Source organism: Heptranchias perlo, chromosome 2 (assembly GCF_035084215.1).
Source record: "Heptranchias perlo isolate sHepPer1 chromosome 2, sHepPer1.hap1, whole genome shotgun sequence".
NCBI lineage: Eukaryota > Metazoa > Chordata > Chondrichthyes > Hexanchiformes > Hexanchidae > Heptranchias > Heptranchias perlo.
In genome coordinates, this window is record NC_090326.1 from 171,802,161 (window position 1) to 171,816,380 (window position 14,220).

General features: G+C 46.6%; 1 protein-coding gene across 2 annotated transcripts in view; it reads right to left on the reverse strand.

Moving 5' to 3' along the window:
* Positions 1-1,290: 1,290 nt before the first annotated feature.
* The window catches only part of LOC137300128 (poly(U)-binding-splicing factor PUF60), an 84,630-nt gene continuing 71,700 nt past the window's right edge, over positions 1,291-14,220 (reverse strand). For both annotated transcript variants that reach the window (XM_067969225.1, XM_067969220.1), the window contains 3 exons: positions 10,295-10,436; positions 5,825-6,063; positions 1,291-2,424 (listed from right to left, as the gene is read on the reverse strand). In XM_067969225.1, the coding sequence (XP_067825326.1) occupies positions 2,125-2,424; positions 5,825-6,063; positions 10,295-10,436 (681 nt within the window). In that variant the 3' untranslated portion in view covers positions 1,291-2,124. The remainder of the gene's footprint in view (positions 2,425-5,824; positions 6,064-10,294; positions 10,437-14,220) is intronic.

Genomic DNA, 14,220 nt, shown 5'->3' on the forward strand with positions numbered 1-14,220 from the left:
GGATGGGGATTCAGTAGACAGTGTGAGGATGGGGATTCAGTAGACAGTGTGAGGATGGGGATTCAGTAGACAGTGTGAGGATGGGGATTCAGTAGACAGTGTGAGGATGGGGATTCAGTGGACAGTGTGAGGATGGGGATTCAGTCGACAGTGTGAGGATGGGGATTCAGTCGACAGTGTGAGGATGGGGATTCAGTAGACAGTGTGAGGATGGGGATTCAGTAGACAGTGAGGATGGGGATTCAGTAGACAGTGTGAGGATGGGGATTCAGTAGACAGTGTGAGGATGGGGATTCAGTCGACAGTGTGAGGATGGGGATTCAGTAGACAGTGTGAGGATGGGGATTCAGTTGACAGTGTGAGGATGGGGATTCAGTAGACAGTGAGGATGGGGATTCAGTCGACAGTGTGAGGATGGGGATTCAGTAGACAGTGTGAGGATGGGGATTCAGTAGACAGTGAGGATGGGGATTCAGTAGACAGTGTGAGGATGGGGATTCAGTAGACAGTGAGGATGGGGATTCAGTAGACAGTGTGAGGATGGGGATTCAGTAGACAGTGTGAGGATGGGGATTCAGTAGACAGTGTGAGGATGGGGATTCAGTAGACAGTGAGGATGGGGATTCAGTCGACAGTGTGAGGATGGGGATTCAGTAGACAGTGTGAGGATGGGGATTCAGTAGACAGTGTGAGGATGGGGATTCAGTAGACAGTGTGAGGATGGGGATTCAGTAGACAGTGTGAGGATGGGGATTCAGTCGACAGTGTGAGGACGGGGATTCAGTAGACAGTGTGAGGATGGGGATTCAGTAGACAGTGTGAGGATGGGGATTCAGTGGACAGTGTGAGGATGGGGATTCAGTAGACAGTGTGAGGATGGGGATTCAGTGGACAGTGTGAGGATGGGGATTCAGTGGACAGTGTGAGGATGGGGATTCAGTAGACAGTGTGAGGACGGGGATTCAGTCGACAGTGTGAGGATGGGGATTCAGTGGACAGTGTGAGGATGTGGATTCAGTCGACAGTGTGAGGATGGGGATTCAGTAGACAGTGTGAGGATGGGGATTCAGTAGACAGTGTGAGGATGGGGATTCAGTAGACAGTGTGAGGATGGGGATTCAGTCGACAGTGAGGATGGAGATTCAGTAGACAATCAATTTCTGTCATTCACTGCCTATGAAATTAAATGCTAATATAACACGTGGCACAGACACGAACAGACCGAGATCACCATCAAACTCAAGGACATTTTGTCACGATTTAACACCACAGAGAAGATGCAGCAAGAAGTTTTTATGTTAATTTTTTTAATAGAAATGGAAACTGTTTAACTTTCCTACAATATCCACACGTTTTGATCCATAGTTAACAGATTTAAAAAATAAGAGAATCGGACTGAGTGTAACCATTCTGGAGAGTGGAGTGAGCAGCCTGGTTCGTTCCACGTCCAGACATGGGTTAAAATGAACCGACCCCAAGTCCTATCCCCATGGACCTGCTGAACTGTATCACAAACCATTAACACAGTTATCATCTCACTCTCTCTCTTCTGATCTGTTCTCTTCCCCCCCCCCCACCCCCCCCTCCCACCCCTGGCCCAAGTCCAGAGGTTCGATTTTAATTGAGACAGTAAATCCCAAACATTCTGCTATTCCCACTGACTGGTATCAGCTGCTGAACAAGTCCATCTAACCAGTGACATACTCACAAACAGGACAAACCAGAAATAAACGTGTGGCCCAGGCTGGAAGTTCATGGGTCTGAGCTCCCAGACCATCGGGAAACATTTCCCTGGGACTCTGACAGGGGAGCAGAAAGCAGTGTAAACTGCTCCGTGCTGTTACAGGTCTGCACTTTTGTCCACTGGGCGTTGCTACCAAGTGGAGGAATCGCACACTGTAACAGGTAACCGAACGCAGTATCTATTACTTCATGAAGTGGAAATCCATTGGATCCTCCTGCGTCCACCTGCTGAAGTCCCAGGTCAGAACACATTTTGAGACACCAGGCGTTGGATCAGGTCCCTGAAGAATATCTAACGCCAATGACAGGATGCAAGTGTACGGGGATGTCTTTAGCTGCAGTTCATGAGTAACAATCGAAAAAAACAACACACCCTGGAGTTCATGCAGAGAGGTCGCTGTTATCAAACCGCTCCTGGTCATATATCTCTGCAATAACCTTTCGTCCTCCAAACCACCGCCCATTGAGAGCCTGGATGGCTTTGTGCATCTCCGAAGCCATGGAGAACTCCACGAAGATTTTGACAATCACCTCAGCGTCCTCCTCTTCGCCCTGCTTCTCCTGGTAGATGATGACACGGTTCACAGCCCCAAATTTACCACATTCCTCTGTCACCTCGCCCTCCAGGTCATCGTCAATGTCCTCGGGACCCACCATGTTCCGCAAGACCATGACTGTGGACTGAAATGAAGGGGGAGAAAGGTCGAGTTATTGTCTCGATGGGCACTGCTCTAACCGCGCTAGGCCATGCTGCCCACTGTATAGGACCCGACCTCCAGCCCGTACCTCCACATATCTCATATTTTTACTCATAGGAACAGAAGCCGGCCATTCAGCCCTTCGAACCTGTTCAATCATTCAATGAGATCATGGCTGATCTACATAGCAACAGGAGGCAGCCATTCAGCCCCTCGAACCTGTTCCATCATTCAATTAGATCACGGCTGTACATCATATCCCTTGATACCCTTACCTAATGAAAATCTAGCAATTTCAATTTTAAAAGCTCCAGTGGACTCAGCATCCAGAGCCTTTTGAAGATTGGGGGGGGGGGGGGGGGCGGGAGGGAAAGAGAAGAAAAGAATTCCAAATTTCACTACCCCTTGTATGAAGAAGTGCTTACAAGGATGTGGTATACATGGATTTCAGTAAGGCCTTCGATAAAGTCCCCCACAGGAGACTGGTCAAGAAGGTACGAGCCCATGGAGTCCAGGGTGCCTTGGCACTTTGGATACAAAACTGGCTTAGTGGCAGAAGGCAGAGGGTGATGGTCGAAGGTTGTTTTTGTGACTGGAAGCCTGTGGCCAGTGGGGTACCACAGGGATCGGTGCTGGGTCCCTTGCTGTTTGTGGTCTACATTAATGACTTGGATATGAATGTAAAAGGTATGATCAGTAAGTTCGCTGATGATACAAAAATTGGTAGGGTGGTAAATAGCGAGGAGGATAGCCTCAGTCTGCAGGACGATATAGATGGGTTGGTCAGATGGGCGGAACAGTGGCAAATGGAATTTAACCCGGAAAAGTGCGAAGTGATGCACTTTGGAGGGACTAACAAGGCAAGGGAATACACAATGAATGGGAGGACCCTAGGCAAGACAGAGGGTCAGAGGGATCTTGGTGTGCAAGTTCACAGATCCCTGAAGGCGGCGGAACAGGTAGATAAGGTGGTAAAGAAGGCATATGGGATACTTGCCTTTATTAGCCGAGGCATAGAATATAAGAGCAAGGAGGTTATGATGGAGCTGTATAAAACACTGGTTAGGCCACAGCTGGAGTACTGTGTGCAGTTCTGGTCGCCACACTACAGGAAGGATGTGATCGCTTTGGAGAGGGTGCAGAGGAGATTCACCAGGATGTTACCAGGGCTGGAGCGCTTCAGCTATGAAGAGAGACTGGGAAGATTGGGTTTGTTTTCCTTGGAGCAGAGGAGGCTGAGGGGGGACATGATTGAGGTGTACAAAATTATGAGGGGCACAGATAGGATGGATACTAAGGAGCTTTTTCCCTTCGTTGAGGGTTCTATAACAAGGGGGCATAGATTCAAGGTAAAAGGCGGGAGGTTTAGAGGGGATTTGAGAAAGAACTTTTTCACCCAGAGGGTGGTTGGAGTCTGGAACTCACTGCCTGAGAGGGTTGTGGAGGCAGGAACCCTCACAACATTCAAGAAGCATTTGGATGAGCACTTGAAATGCCATAGCAAATGCTGGAATATGGGATTAGATTAGACTGGGCTTGATGGCCGGCGTGGACACGATGGGCCGAAGGGCCTCTATCCGTGCTGTATAACTCTATGACATCACCCTAGCTCTTTTAAGATTATGCCCCCTTGCTCTGGATTTCCACCACCAGGGGAAATAGTTTCTCTCTATCTACCCAATTAAATCCTTTTAACATTTTAAACACCTCGGTCAGATCACCCCTCAATCTTCTAAACTCAAGGGAATACAAGCCGAGTTTATGTAACCAGTCCTCATAATTTAACCCTTTTAGCCCTGGTATCATTCTGGTGAATCTGCACTGCACCCCCTCCAAGGCCAACATATCTTTCCACATTATCTCCCGATGGGGTCTGAGCAAGGCTCTGTACAACTGAAGCATCACTTCCTCACTTTTGTATTCCAACCCCCTTGGTAATAAAGGCCAACATCCCACTAGCCTTTTTGATTATTTGTTGTACCTGTGCAGTCGTTTTTAGATGGCCACATGCTCTGTAAGAACATAAGAACATAAGAACATAAGAAATTGGAGCAGGAGTAGGCCAATCGGCCCCTCGAGCCTGCTCCGCCATTCAATAAGATCATGGCTGATCTGATCCCAACCACAAATCTAAAGAACACAAGAAGTCGGAGCAGGACCCGGCCACATAGCCCCTGGGCCCTCTCCGCCACCCACAGGGCATTGACCGATCCGAACTCAGCTTCATGTCCAATTTCCTGCCTGCTCCCCATAACCCCTAATTCCCTTTACTTCTAGGAAACTGTCTATTTCTGTTTTAAATTTATCTAATGATGTAGCTTCCACAGCTTCCTGGGGCAGCAAATTCCACAGTCCTACCACCCTCTGAGTGAAGAAGTTTCTCCTCATCTCAGTTTTGAAAGAGCAGCCCCTTATTCTAAGATTATGCCCCCTAGTTCTAGTTTCACCCATCTTTGGGAACATCCTTACTGCATCCACCCGATCAAGACCCTTCACAATCTTATATGTTTCAATAAGATCGCCTCTCATTCTTCTGAACTCCAATGAGTAGAGTCCCAATCTACTCAACCTCTCCTCATATGTCCGCCCCCTCATCCCCGGGATTAACCGAGTGAACCTTCTTTGTACTGCCTCGAGAGCAAGTATGTCTTTTCTTAAGTATGGAGACCAAAACTGTATGCAGTATTCCAGGTGCGGTCTCACCAATACCTTATATAACTGCAGCAATACCTCCTTGTTTTTATATTCTATCCCCCTAGCAATAAAAGCCAACATTCCGTTGGCTTTCTTGATCACCTGCTGCACCTGCATACCAACTTTTTGATTTTCTTGCACTAGGACCCCCAGATCCCTTTGTACTGCAGTACTTTCCAGTCTCTCGCCATTAAGAAAATAACTTGCTCTCTGATTTTTCCTGCCAAAGTGCATAACCTCACATTTTCCAATATTATATTGCATCTGCCAAATCTCCGCCCACTCACCCAGCCTGTCTATATCCCCTTGCAGGTTTTTTATGTCCTCCTCACTCTCTACTTTCCCTCCCATCTTTGTATCATCTGCAAATTTTGATATGTTGCACTCGGTCCCCTCCTCCAAATACTGGTAAGATTTGTGATTTCAGCTGGGTAAACTCTCAACACTACCCCTGCGCACATTTGGCGGTATCAAGCCATAGCTCGTCAACCTGTGCCTAAGATCTCTGAATTCAAGTAAGTGGGATATATCTTTATAAGGATAGTAGATGTATTCCAAGTAAAAGAAACAGAAACTCAGATAAAGACTGACATTTCAGTAGCCTTTCTGATTGCTTTGCGTACCTGTGCACTGGCTTTTAGAGATGTGTACAAGGACACCATGCCTCCAATTTAATGGCCACTTCTTACCTCCTGCTTGCGAAGCAACTTCTGCATCACCATGTGCCTGGCGTTGCTGCCTGAAATGCTCATGTGCTCCTGCTCGCTGAGCATCTCCAGCCGCTCAGTATCCAGCAACTTCTCCTCATCATCCTTTTTGACTTCTGCAACAGCGGCAACTGTCGGCGGTGTGGCCAGGACGGGGTTAACCACCCCTACCTGTGGGATGGTGACTGGCAGTGACACTGTTGGACGGGTTGGGGTCACACCTGGAAGAGACAAGGTCCCTCACAGTTACATTAACTTGCATGGTGCAGACAGGCTCCCCTCCAACCTACTACAAACTTTATAACATTTAAGGTGATCCCACCAAAACCACAAAATAATCTTCAGTAATTACGCACTCAACAACGCCCTGGAATTTGTTTGGACTATATTTTATATTGGATAGCAGAGGTTAGAAGACGAGCACCCTATCAAGACTTCAATCCTTTTAATGCACTTGGGTTCAAGTTACAGCCCTCTCGTCTGCCTCAGGGTTCTGAGCTCAAATGCAGCTCAGAGGGAAGGTCTTCCCTGGAGAGGTGCAGGAAGATGCCGGAATTTATTTGTAGCTTGGACTACTATAGATTTATTTATAGTAATCCAATCTGAAACTAGGGTCCTAAATCTAAACAAAGGAAACCACGAAGGTATGAGGATTGAGTTGGCTATGATAGATTGGGAAGCTTCATTAAAAGGCATGACAGTGGATAGGCAATGGCTAACATTTAAGGAACAAATGCATGAATTGCAACAATTATACATTCCTTTCTGGCACAAACACACAAAAGGAAATGCGGCCCAACCATGGCTGACAAAAGAAATTAAGGATAGTGTTAGTTCCAAAGAGGAGTCACATAAAGTTGCTAGAAGTAGCTAGCCTGAAGGTTGGGAACAGTTTAGAATTCAGCAAAAAAGGACCAAGAGATTGATAAAGAGGGGAAAAATAGAGTATGAGAGTAAACTTGCAAGGAACATAAAAGTGGACTGTTAAAGCTTCCACAAGTATGTAAAAAGAAAAAGATTAGTGAAGACAAATGTAGGTCCCTTAGTCAAAACGGGAGAATTTATAATGGGGAACAGGCAGAGCAATTAAACAAATACTTTGGTTCTGTCTTCACAGAAGAGGACACAAATAACTTCCCAGAAATGCTAGGGAACCAAAGGACTATTGAGAAGGAGGAATTAAAGGAAATTAGTATTAGTAAAAAAAAGTGCTGGAGAAATTAATGGGACTGAAAGCCAATAAATCCCCAGGACCTGATAATCTGCATCCCAGAGTACTAAAAGAGGTAGCCATGGAAACAGTGGATGCATTAGTTGTCATCTTCCAAAATTCTCTAGATTATGGAACAGTTCCTGCAGATTGGAGGGTGGCAAATGTAACCCCACTATTTAAAAAAGGGACAGAGAAAACAGGGAATTACAGACCAGTTAGCCTAACATCAGTAGTGGGGAAAATGCTAGAGTCTATTATAAAGGATGTGATAACAGGACACTTAGAAAATATCAACGGGATTGGACAGAGTCAACATGGATTTATGAAAGGGAAATCATGTTTGACAAACCTACGGGAGTTTTTTTGAGGATGTAACTGGTAGAATAGATAAGGGAGAACCAGTGGATGTGGTTTATTTGGATTTTCAGAAGGCCTTGATAAAGTCCCACATAAGAGGTTAGTGTGCAAAATTAAAGCACATGGGATTGGGGGGAATATACTGGCATGGATTGAACATAGGAACAGCAGTAGGCCATTCAGCCCCTCGTGCCTGCTCCGCCATTTGATAAGATCATGGCTGATCTGTGATCTAGCTCCATATACCTGCCTTTGGCCCATATCCCTTAATACCTTTGGTTAAAATTGGTTAACAGACAGGAAACAGAAAGTAGGAATAAACGGGTCTATTTCGGGGTGGCAGGCAGTGACTAGTGGGGTACCGCAGGGATCAGTGCTTGGGACACAGCTATTCACAATATACATCAATGATTTGGATGAGGGAACCAAATGTAATATTTCCAAGTTTGCTGACAATACAAAACTAGGTGGGATTGTGAGTTGTGAGGAGGATGCAAAGAGGCTTCGAGGCGATTTAGACAAGTTGAGTGAGTGGGCAAATACATGGCAGATGCAGAATAATGTGGATAAATGTGAAGTTATCCACTTCAGAAGGAAAAACAGAAAGGCAGAGTATTATTTAAATGGTGATAGATTGGGGAATGTTGATGTACAAAGGGACCTGGGTGTCCTTGTACACCAGTCACTGAAAGCAAACATGCAGGTGCAGCAAGCAGTTAGGAAGGCGAATGGTATGTTGGCCTTTATTACAAGAGGATTTGAGTACAGGAGCAAGGATGTCTTACTGCAGTTATACAGGGCCTTGGTGAGACCACACCTGGAGTATTGTGTGCAATTTTGGTCTCCTTACCTAAGAAAAGATATACTTGCCATAGAGGGAGTGCAGCGAAGGTTCACCAGACTGATTCCTGGGATGGCAGGACTGTCGTATGAGGAGAGATTGGGTCGACTCGGCCTGTATTCACTCGAGTTTAGAAGAATGAGAGGGGATCTCATTGAAACATATAAAATTCTGACAGGGCTAGAGACAGACTGGATGCAGGGAGGATGTTTCCCCTGGCTGGGGGGGGGGGGGGGTCTAGAACGAGGGGTCACAGTCTCAGGATACAGGGTAGGACATTTAGGACTGAGATGAGGAGAAATTTCTTCACTCAGAGGGAGGTGAACCTGTGGAATTCTCTACCACAGAAGGCTGTTGAGGCCAAGTCACTGAATATATTTAAGGAGCTGGATAGATTTCTAGACACAAATGGCATTAGGGGATATGGAGAGAGAGCAGGAATAGGGTATTGAGATAGAGGATCAGCCATGATCAGATTGAATGGTGGGGCAGCCTCGAAGGGCTGAATGGCCTACTCCTGCTCATATTTTCCATGTTTCTAGCTCAGGTTGAGACCTGGGCACTGGGCTCATTGAAGACAGAGCAATGGAGAGTCAGTCGGGTTGGGGTTCAGCAAAGATGGGCTCAGGAGCCTCCTTTACCCCAACTGATCTCGACAGTGCACCAATTCCCTCCTGGGTTATCCAGGAGAACAGCCAGACCACTCGGTTCACGTCCATTTATTGGACACCCTCAATGACACCGGTCCTCGGGTTTACTGCATGACTTTGCATTTGGTGCCTGCAGCTACTTGATGCTCACTTCCAAAGCATGCCTTAGATGGGGCGCTCACAATCAGGAGGGCTAGTTTGCAGTACACACATCCTTTTTTATTACGCCATAAGGTGTACTTCTACCCTCTTCAGAGAGGTGTTTTTAAATCAGAGCAGACTCAGCACCCACCCAATAACACAGCACCCACTCCCCTCCACCCAACATCACAGCACCCACTCCCCTCCACCCAACATCACAGCACCCACTCCCCTCCACCCAACATCACAGCACCCACTCCCCTCCACCCAACATCACAGCACCCACTCCCCTCCACCCAACATCACAGCACCCACTCCCCTCCACCCAACATCACAGCACCCACTCCCCTCCACCCAACATCACAGCACCCACTCCCCTCCACCCAACATCACAGCACCCACTCCCCTCCACCCAACATCACAGCACCCACTCCCCTCCACCCAACATCACAGCACCCACTCCCCTCCACCCAACATCACAGCACCCACTCCCCTCCACCCAACATCACAGCACCCACTCCCCTCCACCCAACATCACAGCACCCACTCCCCTCCACCCAACATCACAGCACCCACTCCCCTCCACCCAACATCACAGCACCCACTCCCCTCCACCCAACATCACAGCACCCACTCCCCTCCACCCAATATTTGACTTATAGGGAGAGGTTGGATAGACTGGGACTTTGTTCCCTGGAGAGTAGGAGGTTAAGGGGTGATCTTATAGAAGTCTATAAAATAATGAGGGGCATAGATAAGGTAGATAGTCAAAATCTTTTCCCAAAGGTAGGGGAGTCTATAACGAGGGGGCATAGATTTAAGGTGAGAGGGGAGAGATACAAAAGGGTCCAGAGGGGCAATTTTTTCACTCAAAGGGTGGTGAGTGTCTGGAACGAGCTGCCAGAGGCAGTAGTAGAGGCGGGTACAATTTTGTCTTTTAAAAAGCATTTGGACAGTTACATGGGTAAGATGGGTATGGAGGGATATGGGCCAAGTGCAGGCAATTGGGACTAGCTTAGTGGTATAAACTGGGCGACATGGACGTGTTGGGCCGAAGGGCCTGTTTCCATGTTGTAAACTTCTATGATTCTATTACAACACCCACTCCCCTCCACCCAACATCACAACACCCACTCTCCCCCCAACCCAACCCTCCTTCTCTTCTCTTTCCCTCCCTCCCTCCCACCACCCTCCCCCAAGCTGTGATGTCTGCACTCTCCAGTGTTCGGGAACCTTGTTGCGTTACTGACCTGTTATCACACCTGGGGCTTGGGCTGCCATGACGGCCTGTGGTAACGCTCCCAGTGGCTGTGCGAGGGTCAGTGCTGGAGTAACTAGACCTGGTGCTGACAGACCACTAACACCAAGCACTGCTGCCCCTGCCACAGCCTCCTGCAGGGTGAAAAATACATAACAGTTATGAGATAGTAATGGGATTCATACAACTGCCTATGAGACAGTACAGCCCCTTAACAGTTTGATTTTGAATGTTCAAATAATGCACACATACCAGCCTCAACACATCCATAACCCTGAAACAGGAGCAGACAGGTGCTGAAACCTGCTGGGATTGGGTCGAGGCTGTAATTGCCCAGAATATCTCCGGCTGCAGATATTAAAACTAGGCATGGTATCTCAATGTAAGGCTGAGAAGTACCTCCTTATCCCAGCAAGGTAGTGAGCAGCCTATGACGGAAGGAGGGTAAGAGGGTGACCAATGCTTTCCCATCGATGACCACTCATTCAGGCTCGGGGACAGTTTGACACCAGCATTTCACAGTGTCTTAAGCTTGAAATGTTTATACCATTAATGTTCATGAACCATAAAAAAAAAGCCAACAGTACAACTGTCGGCTCTGTCCTTCCAACTGTCAGCTGTATCTGGAGAGCACTTGGGAGCACCGTAATAATGAGGTAGTGTTGGGTACACAGGCCTGTCACAGGCAGGGGTAGTCCTGGACCATGTGGTGACTAAGAGCATAGTATTGAAGTGTGGTTCGCCGACTGGTGGATAACACTGAACAAGTCCAGAGTTACAATACCCTGGCTGATCCCGAGCCCCCTGTAAAGGGAAGGCTGAATGTCAGTACAATGTGGTGGTATTTTAACCTGAGCGTTTGCTGGCTTTCCTGAATGGTCACATTAGACAAACACTGTTCAAGCAGATACTGCCAGTCAGTCTCCGTGGCCGGCTGCTTCAAGCATTACGGCTGTAACCAACAGTTCCCTTCTGGGAATCGGATTGTGGTTGACACCAAAGATCACCCACAGTCAGCTTGTCGCTTTGGGGAGAGGAACATAGGAACAGGAGTAGGCCATTCAGCCCCTCGTGCCTGCTCCAACATTTGATCAGATCATGGCTGATCTGTGATCTAGCTCCATATACCTGCCTTTGGCCCATATCCCTTAATACCTCTGGTTGCCAAAAAGCTATCTATCTCGGATTTAAATTTAGCAATTGAGCTAGTATCAATTGCCGTTTGCGGAAGAGAGTTCCAAACTTCGACCACCCTTTGTACGTAGAAATGTTTTCTAATCTCACTCCTGAAAGGTCTGGCTCTAATTTTTAGACTGTGCCCCCTACTCCTAGAATCCCCAACCAGTGGAAATAGTTTCTCTCTATCCACCCTATCCGTTTCCCTTAATATCTTATAAACTTCAATCAGATCACCCCTTAACCTTCGAAACTCTAGAGAATACAACCCCAATTTGTGTAATCTCTCCTTGTAACTTAATCCTTGAAGTCCGGGTATCATTCTAGTAAACCTACGCTGCACTCCCTCCAAGGCCAATATGTCCTTCCGAAGGGGCGGTGCCCAGAACTGCTCACAGTACTCCAGGTGCGGTCTAACCAGGGTTTTGTACAGCTGCAGCATAACTTCTGCCCTCTTGTACTCCAGTCCTCTAGATATAAAGGCCAGCATTCTAGACCTTATCAAATGCCGTCTGGAAGTCCATGTAAATAACATCCATTGACATTCCCCTGTCCACTACTTTAGTCACCTCTTCAAAAAATTCAATCAGGTTTGTCAGGCACGACCTACCTTTCACAAATCCATGCTGGCTCTCTCTGATTAACTGAAAATTCTCGAGGTGTTCAGTCACCCTATCCTTAATTATGGACTCTAGCAGAGGGTCATAGTGCAAGGACAAAATCTGCTCCTAGAGATGTTAAACATAGAACGTACAACACAGAAACAGGCCGTTCGGACAAACAGGTCCATGACTCTGTTTATGCTCCACACGAGCCTCCTCCCTCCCTACTTCATCTCACCCTATCAGCATATTCTTATTCCTTTCTCCCTTGTGTTTATCCAGCTTCCCCATTAATGCATCTGTGCTGTTCACCTACTCCTTGTGGTAGCAAGTTCCACATTCTAACCACTCTTTGGGTAAAGAAGTTACGATATGATATAGGTTATGATATATTGGCTGTAACAGAGACCTGGCTTAACATGGGCAGGAATGGGAACTAAACATTCCAGGCTAAATGTATTCAGGAGGGATAAGGAAGGAAAAAAGGAGGGGGGCAGTTTTGATAATATTACAGTTCTACAGAGGTACGATGTACGAGAGGGTTCAAAGACTGAATCTATTTGGTTAAGAGTTAAGGAACAGAAAGGGAACTGTTACATTGCAGGGTGTTTAATATCGACCCCCCAATATGAGAAGGAGATAGAGGAGCAAATCAGTAGGCAAATTTTTAGAGAAATGTAAAAATAATAGAGCAGTAATAGTAGGGGACTTCAATTACCCGAATATAGACAGGGGGAAAAAAGTGTGAAGGACAAGGGTGAAGAATTCCTAAAACGTGTACAGGAGAACTTTCTTAATCAGCGTGTTTGTAGCCCAATGGGGAAGTAAGCAGTGTTGGATCTAGTCTGGGGAATGAAGTGGGGCAAATGGAGTGTGTTTCAGTGGAAGAACATCTGGGTAATAGCGATCAGAAGATAATTAGATTTAAAGTAGTTATGGAAAGGGACAAAGAAAAATCAACAGTGAAAATACCCAACTGGAAGAGAGCAAATTTCAGTGATTTGGGAAGGGATCGAGCACAGGTGGACTGGAAACAAAGGACTGGCCAGGAAAACAGTAAATGAGCAATGGTCGGCCTTCAAGACGGAGATAGTTCAAGTACAAACCAAGCCTCTTCCCATAACAGGGAATGATGGGGCATCCAAAGCTAGAGCTCCCTGGGTGACAAAGGAAATGGAGGTTAAAATGAAACAGAAAAGGAGGTTTATGACAAATTTCAGGTACAGAATACAGTAGAAAACCAGGCAGAATACAGAGAGTGCAGGGGGAAATTGAAAAAGGATATAAGGACAAAGAGAGAATGAGAGAAAAGATCGTTATAAACTGGATAGCCCGGTGGTGAGGGATGGAACACTAGAGCCTGGTCTTCAGTTGCTTCCAAGCCTTTATTCACAGAGCTCCACATTCCACCCTCTACACACCCTAGATCAGCTCTCATAAAAGGGATCCCAAAAATCTTTTATAAACATATAAAAAGTAAAATGATATTGAAAGGAATAGTGGGGCCGATTAGAGACAAAGAAGGAAATATCCTTGTGGAAGCAGAGGGCATGACTGAGGAACTACATAGAATTACACAAAATGTACAGCACAAAAACAGGCCGTTCAGCCCAACAAGTCCCTGCCGGCCAGTGTTTATGCTCGACTCGAGCCTCCTCCCTCCCTACTTCATCTAACCCCATCAACATATTCTTCTATTCCTTTCTCCCTCATGTGTTTATCCAGCTTCCCCTTAAATGCATCTATGCTAATTATAGTATCATCGTAGATAGACAGGAGGCCGCCATTTGACCCATTGTGCCTGTGCCGGCTTTGAAAGAGCTATCCAATTAGTCCCATTCCCCTGCTCTTTCCCCATAGCCCTGTAATTTTTTTTCCCCTTAAAGTATTTATCCAATTCCCTTTTGAAAGTTACTACTGAATCTGCTCCCACCGCCCTTTCAGGCAGTGAATTCAAGATCATAGGAACAGGAGTAGGCCATTCAGCCCCTCGTGCCTGCTCCGCCATTTGATAAGATCATGGCTGATCTGTGATCTAACTCCATATACCTGCCTTTGGCCCATATCCCTTAATACCTTTGGTTGCCAAAAAGCTATCTATCTCACATTTAAATTTAGCAATTGAGCTGGTATCAATTGC